Raw genomic sequence first — 8,167 nt, forward strand, 5'->3', positions numbered from 1 at the left:
CACTGCAAACACTCGCTTATGAAACCAAAATCATTACAAATGTAACTGGAGGGACTGTGGCCAACAACAGATTTTTACATGAACTGGAAAGCACACGGTATAATTGCTGGCACTTGCAGATGGTCAAAGATCCCTGACCTCAGGAGCTAACAGAAGCGTTTGGTGGGCCCTCAATCATTGCTACCCACCAGGTAATAACCCCATAACATACAGCACTATCAGTAATCGCCTTGGGGGGAAAATACTGGCACATAGGGCAACATAGCTCCACCAAGCAAGGGTATTTGCGTCCCGGTGTGGGGGAGACTCTGGTGTCTGTCAAGTTTCTTCTAAATTCAGCCTCCATACGCTCCAGTACGACGCAACAGCTGTTCCCACTTCAAAGCGTTGCATTCTCGCAATCTGCCCATTTTATGCAGAGGGGAAAAAAGAAACCCATCCTGCCGGTGCCACCAGGGTGGTTGAGAAGAACCAGAATAAACCGAATCCGCTTACAAAGCTCTGGGGGACACTGGGCCAAGTAACAGACTCTGCAGCGGTGCTTGGGTCATCTTTTTCCAACGAAGAAATTAGTTCCCATGATACAGCGATGGCTGCAACTATAGAAGATTTTGCAGTCAGCTTCTAGCAATTCCAAGATAGGTTCTCAGCCTCATTTCAAACCCAGTTCACTTCCTTTACAACAGAAATTAGGCAACCTTTATCAGATTTCAGCAAAGAAATTGCTAACCTTTGCGAGCGAACGGATGCCAACGAACGGGCGATTCAAGACCTAACTCAGGAGAGTAAACAAGCGGATATCGCACTTGAAGAACTAGCCAGGGCAACACGCAACCTTGAAATACAATGTGAAGATCTAGAGAATAGATCTCGTCGCTCCAATATCCGGATAAGAAATCTAACGGAATCGGTTCTGGATCCGGAACTGAAGGATGCTGCATGCCACATTTTTGCTGATCTGCTTCCGGATGAAGCGACTTCTACTATTTCGCTGCATCGCCTACATAGAACTGGCCCGAAAAGGAATGATCTGGGGGCGCGTATACGCAATATGTTGGCTGCATGTTCTTCATACTCACAGAAGGAGCAGATTTTAAGGAGGGCTCAGGAGCAATCCTCGATCACCTACAATGGGAGTGAGAGCCAACCCTTTCACGATCTTTCCCAGATCACTCTTCAAAAGAGGCGAGAAATGCAACCAGTGGTCAAGACACAACAATCTCGAGGGATTAAATATAAATGGACCTTTCCTTTTGGAGTGTCATTACCGCTCAAAGGTAGGCAACATAGGATCACCTCCCAGGCGTAGGTATGGCTTACAAATCGAAGATGAAGATCTGGAAGGCCCATCTGTATCTGAGACTGGTCGCCGAGTCAACAACTTAAGCTTTGGGAATGGTCGACCATTTCACGCCGTGGGAGGAAACATAATGTGCAACTACAAAACGATTGGAGGGCTCGTCTTAGAGGACCCACCCCATAACCATCGGAATAAGGAATTTTTATAGCAACAGCCAGCTACGATTGTAATAAATCGTGCAATATTGGTAAAATGGGAGGAAGAAACAGATCACAACATCTTGGATCTTATCTGTTCAGTTAACAGGTGGGGGTACTAGGTTATCCCGCACGTTACCCTGGGTATATATTTGGCTCACAGCAGGGGGCACTTACCCCGGAATTTGTTAGGTAATGTGGCTCACACGAGGGGACTTTTTCTGGGGATTATAGTGGGATAGTTGGGATGGTGTAACGGGCAAGATCCTTAGCTGTAATACAATAGTATGCTGTGTTTTGATTAATGTTGATAAACAATGTGTTAATTTTTTTGTTGTTCTTAGCTATTCTTCCACAATATGTATAATTCAAGTGTTTGACTTGGAATGTCAAGGGCTTAAACACGCTCCAGAAACGTAGGAAGATGGAATTCTTCTTGAGGCGGCACCAATTGGATTTGGTTGCACTTCAAGAGACCCATATCTCAAAATCTGACAGGCACAAACTCCACCTAAGGAATTATCCTACAATAATTCCATCTTGTGCAACAGGCAATACTGTGGGTCCTTTAATTGTACTTAAAATGGGCAGTGGTTTTCAGGTACGTTGCACCCAAAAACACAAGGAGGGCAGATACGTGTTTGTCGTCCTTAGGACATCCACTATCAAAATAACAGTAGCAACAATATATGCCCCTAATTCAGCACAGGATGGATTTTTGCAACATGTGATGTGTTTGTTGGAGTTATTTATGGAAGGTGATTTACTCATAATGGGGGACTTTAATTTGACTTGGGACCCGGCACGAGATAAGAGCAGAGTAACACATTATGCTCCACCCATCCCATCACGGCGGCTGCTGGAAATATTTGTAAACCTATCGTTAGTGGACATTTGGCTTACTCTACAAGGAGAGGAAAAAGGCTACTCTTTTAATTTGCATGTTCATAGATCTTTCTCCCGAATTGATTATGTCTGGGCCTCCACTTCATTGCTTGGTCACATAACACATATCAGTACACACCCAATCACTCTTTCAGACCATGCCCCAATTCCGATAGTATTAGATATCCCATCCACCAGGTCGCAGCTCTGGTCTTGGAAATGTCCACTCCCGTTACTCCAAGACCTTGCAATTAGGAATGAATTGCAGCACAAATTACTGAATACCGTGATCAAAATACGAGCGGGGAAATTACGCTAAATATGGTTTGGGATGCACTTAAAGCCACCATGAGGGGAATTTTAATAGCTGCGGAGGCCAAAAGAGGTAAACAATTGTTGGCCCTCAAAACAGAATTAGAGTCAGAGTTATCTCATACCATCAAAAAACTTGAAACAAATACGAGTCCTGTTATACAGAAAGCATTCTGCACAGCTGCTGGTAAACTAAACCTTCACCATACAAAAAAATCTGAAAGAGCTCTTTTATTGCTCAAACAGATATACTATGTAAAAGTCAATAAAACAGATCGCCTCCTGCAGCCAAACTTCACCAAAAAACAGCCTCTCGGATTATCCAACAAATAAAATTCCCTACAGGGGAAATTACTTCTGAAACCATTGGTATCTTAACTCAATTTCAGGCATTTTATTCCAACTTATACAAGTCTAACACACCAGACACAGAAATTGATAGAAATCCCTAAACTTTTTCTCACAGAAACTCAAAGTTTGGAAAAACAAATTACAACACAAGAGGTGCTGCGAGTCATTCAAGAACTTCCACTCAATAAATCATCTGCCCAGACGGTGTCCCTGCGCGGTTTTACAAAACATATAGTAATATTCTATCTCCCATTCTTACTAAGTTGTTTAACTCCTTTTTAAACATGGGTCAAATATCGCCCTCGTGGAAGAAGCAAAGATAGTATCATTTCCTAAACCAGAAAAAGATATAGATGCTAAAATATTTACCAAAGTGTTGACCAATCGTATAGTAAATATCTTACCATCATTAAAACATAACGACCAGACAGGCTTCATCAAATCTAGGCAAACGCACGACAATATACGAAGAGTATGTCATATACTGGAGAAAGTGGAGAAATAACTGATTCCTTCAGTTCGCGTTTCCATAGATGCTGAAAAGGCATTCGACCATGTGGAGTGGTCCTTTCTTTTCTGACGCTTGAAAAATTGGGTTTTTGGTCCAAATTATATAAAATGGGTTAGGGCACACTACTAAACTCCCTCTGCGAGACTATATATCATTGGTCAATTATCTTCCCTTATCACCCCCCACCGTAGTACAAAACAGGGTTGTCCCCTTTCACCAGTGTTATATGCGTTACACCTGGAACCGTTATTGGCCAATATCAGACAAACGGAGAGTATTAAAGGCATTCTGTTCAGCGGCACTCAGCACAAAGTACTGGCTTACCCTGATGATATGTTGCTCATAGCTGCAGAACCATCCAATACTAACACCAGAAGCGAAGCTAAAAACAATTTTGAGGAATTTGTGCAGTTTCAGGGTTGAAAATTAATGTGCATAAATCAGAGATCTCAAACTTATCTTTATCACCCGTGGAAATCGATTACTTGCAGTCACAGACCCAGCTTGGCTGGGCACAAGAGCAAATTACCCTCTTGGGGATATCCCCTTACGGGTTATATGCAGCCAATTGCCCCTCCCCTTTTTTGAAGGATATTGAATCGCAATTTAAAAAGTGGGACCCACTCACAATATCATGGTTGGGTTGTATACACTTGGTGAAGATGGTAACTCTCCCCAGAGCACTCTATTTATTTCAAGCGCTACCCATTAAAATTCCCTTATCTTTTTTCCGCAAAATACATAGGGCGGTTTCAGCCTTTCTGTGGAAAAATAAGACCCCAGGGATCGCTTTAACCACCCTGATGTTACCATCGAACAGGTGAGGTATGGGTCTTCCAAATTTTTTGACATATTTTCGTGTGGCCCAAATCAGAGTTCTAAAAGAATGGTCCCTGGACTCAGTAGAGAAGCGCTGGGCACAGATGGAAACAGCCCTGGGTGTTTCCCGATTAAAGGAGGCTTTATGGTTACCAAGATTTGATCGCCTAAGGAACATACATTGGAGTGAAATGATGCACACGGTAGAAAACGGATGGGACGAGGCAGTAAAAAACATGCAATAACGACTTAACCCTCACCTCTTGCAACTTTATTCTCCAACCCTCAATTCACTCCTGGCCTGGAACCAAATGCATTCAGCGAATGGAAGAGGGCTGGATGTGTGAAGCTGCAAGATATGTTTGCGGGAGATATGGCAAAATCATTTACACAATGTAAACAGGAATTGGGACTGGGAAAATCCAGGTTCCAATATTTTTAGGTGCGACATTGGATTTTAGCTCCCACGATGAAGGCAGCAGCCACTAGGGTATTGGTACCGTTTGAACAATATGTGACATCTAATCCAGGGACCAAAGCTTTGATCTCTAATCTATATAAGATATTGGGGGTAGGAGCACCCAAAAAGAAAATAAGTTATAAAATACGTTGCCAAGCTACATTGGTTGCAGAGATCAGCAACCAGGATTGGGAGAAACTCTGGCGAACGATCCCCAAACTCGCTAGATTGATTCAAATATAAGAATTCTGGCTTGAACTTATGGTGCAGTGGCATTATACACCAGTCCGCCTATCGTTAATGAAACCTACCATATAGAATATAAATGCTGGAGAGAATGTGATCATATTTGGGATTGGAAACATGAATGGTTAGGCTGCCCAGGGTTAGCTCAATACTGGGGTGAAGTGAATTCGTGTATCTCTGAAATCTTTTCTATTCACACTCTTTCGCTACAGACCTCTTTGTTATTTATGCTTGAAGATGATTTCAGACAACGACCAAAACCTATTCAGAAAGCATTTGTGATATTGCAGTTGGCAGCATTGCTTGTAATTGCCCAGAACTGGAAACATAAAGAATCACACCAAATATCGGAATGGTTTGCCAAAGTATGGAACTTTTTATCACTTGAATGGATGACATATTCTTTGCAGGGGGAACTTGCCACTTTAGCTGAAGACTGGAATGTTGCCCTAAAGACATTAATATTCCATATTGCCCTCAAAGACGGTGTTTGCTGGGAATTGCCTGATATGTTGTACAAAAACCTTCTTGTTGGATGTTCCTATTTCCAAATTGCAATTTTCTCTAGTTTTTCTGGTCATTGTCAAACTTACTTTTGCGGCTTACAGGTGAGGGTAGGGGGGAAGGATTGGGCGGTGGGGGTGGTAACTATGATTTAACTTTGAAAACCAATAAAAACGAATTAAAAAAAGAAATACAGTGCTTGGAGGCAGGAAGTCTATGTCATGACACACATCTTATAAATTTGATATTATTAATGTATTTTGCACAAAAAAAAGACTAGAGCGGACAGGAAAGGGTGGTGGGAAGATATAATAATAAATAATTTGTTCTACCTGCACAGCTGCTCAAACAACAAACTACAGTGAGAGCAGATGGCTCGGCGAGTTTAACACTCAACTCTAACAAGTGCCAACCTGTACTTTCCAAGTCCCAGTCTCAGAAGGCCTGAAATGTCTAAATCCTTCTGGGGATGATATATTGAGTACCTTTAATAACACCTATTTTTACTAAGCTGAGAAGCAGGAGGAATTAAGCATGAAGTGTTCTTATATATAAAAATGTGGTGTAGTACCAATCAAATTATTCTATCTAGATATCTAGACAGCGGAAATTATAGGCCACAGTAACATCGAAACATGGAGGAATTTGGCATTCACAAAATTATACCCTAGCAAAACAAAACAAATTGACTCTAGATAAGAAGCTCCAGGTCTTTGGCACCCAGTCTGGAAGCATGACATAGACAACCCCTACTCTCCAGCTGTACCTTTGCAAATATATCACATTCGGAAATCCAAAACATACATGAAATGAGTAAGGCTTCTTGCCCGAGGTTATTATGGTGGAATTGTCACAAAAATTGAAATATGCAAACATGGCAGCTCTCTTGAGCATACTAAAGAGAGCTCTTTATCATGTGATGTGTCTCTCAATGTCTGCATCTTCGTATTGCTCGCTGCAGGGGGAGTGACCTGTATTGTGAAAGGGGGAACAGTGCCCCCTTAGGCCTTTCCTAGATACACCACTGCATAGCATCACGCAATTATCCTGCTGTTGCTACCTTTCGGCCAGGTAGTACTATTTTGGCAGTGCCTGGCAAATGTCCCTCATATTTGCCTTCACAAAAGCTAAAACTGTAAGCTTCGTAAATTATTTTTTTCACATATCTTGCCTGGGGAAATCTTGGGCTTGTTCCCCCACGCTGGTGCAATTTGTGACTTCAACTACCTATTGCATATCAGCTTTCTGTCCCCAGTCCTACCCTTGGGTCTACACGAATTTGTGCCAGATTGGGCGTGCCCTGACACTGGCAGCGTGTTCCAGGAGTGCATTCTCATGAAGGAGGGCGTAGGAAGAATGTCAAATATTTCTCCACAGGTCACCCTGGAACAGAGCCTGCAGCAGAATCAAGGTTCAACTCGTCGGCCACACCTCTGTGTTCCAACATTCCCCATTGGAATCACACGTGTTGCTCGAGCACAGATCCCATCACATCACTGTCCTCACAGATATTATCCCCAAAACCCACCGTCTAACACAATGCTAGAGCGCACGGATCCTCGCATGGCGCAGCCCTCGCGCAGGACCCTCTGGAACATTCAGCATCTCATATACCGCAGGTCCCTCGCTCAACATTCATTCTGCAGAGACCTTCACACTTTAACGATGCAGAGTACCACAGATACGACCTCGAGTGGCCTAAATAAAGGAAGATATAATGAATACTGTGCACAAAATGACCCCTCTAACCAACACACGTCTGCTCTACACAGTGGAGATTAGGGGGCGCTGCTCTCCCCTCGCAGCCCCACTCACCGCCGCGATGCGAGATGTGGCGGCAGTGGAACGACAGCTCCTTTTTCTTGTGTAGCAGGTGGGGGTTCTTCAGCAGGTAGTAGGAGGTGGCCGCGTAGCCGCCCATGGCTGGGAACAGGTAGTACAGCAGCCGGTACATAATTCCCCCAGAGGATGACGGCGTCTGAAGTCCGAAGCGGCGGCGGCGGGGCAGGGCAGGGCCCGCTCGCTGTGAGGAGGTGTGACGCAGCGAGGAAAGAGTGGCGCAGCGGGATCACCGGGCCGTTTCTGTAGCGCTTGGGCGATTGCAGCACAGGAGCTTGTGAGCGTGTGAGTCCCTGGTTCTAGAAAAGCTGGTTCCGGCAGTCCCCGTGCCCTGCCCTGCCCGCGTTGGACAGCCACATCAGCACATTTTTTCCTTTTTGTTTCATTCTTTCGTCCACACACTGATGACCCTCGTCCTACCTTTCACGCCTCTCCGCCGTGTATTTGTTTTTATGCACCGCAGCTAGCAACTGCTTTCGTCCTTTAACAGCGTGCACGTGTTGTGGCACTTGATACCTCACAGAAGCCGATTACAAGCGCTAAAGGGGAGGCGAGGACAGGCGAAAAATTGGGCTATTGGTTTCCAAGAAGCAATATCCCACCTTCTCGCTTTCAGGTCCGCCAGAGCGCCTGGGGACCGATTCCGTTGGTTACGGTGCGCTATATAAACGAGTACAGTGAGAAAGAGGGTAGGACAGATTAGAGAGGTCCCCAAGTGTCTGCAGAGAGCCCCGCCCTGGTCC

The 8,167-nt window shown here is 44.3% G+C and overlaps 1 protein-coding gene across 1 annotated transcript in view; it reads right to left on the reverse strand.

The window, feature by feature from the left end:
* The window catches only part of GDPD3 (glycerophosphodiester phosphodiesterase domain containing 3), a 325,797-nt gene extending 318,063 nt beyond the window's left edge, over positions 1-7,734 (reverse strand). The window contains exon 1 of the mRNA XM_069652042.1: positions 7,401-7,734. Within this exon, the coding sequence (XP_069508143.1) occupies positions 7,401-7,539 (139 nt within the window). The 5' untranslated portion in view covers positions 7,540-7,734. The remainder of the gene's footprint in view (positions 1-7,400) is intronic.
* Positions 7,735-8,167: the final 433 nt, after the last annotated feature.

Source organism: Ambystoma mexicanum, chromosome 3p, assembly GCF_040938575.1.
Source record: "Ambystoma mexicanum isolate Mex_15411 chromosome 3p, UKY_AmexF1_1, whole genome shotgun sequence".
Classification (NCBI taxonomy): Eukaryota; Metazoa; Chordata; class Amphibia; order Caudata; family Ambystomatidae; genus Ambystoma; species Ambystoma mexicanum.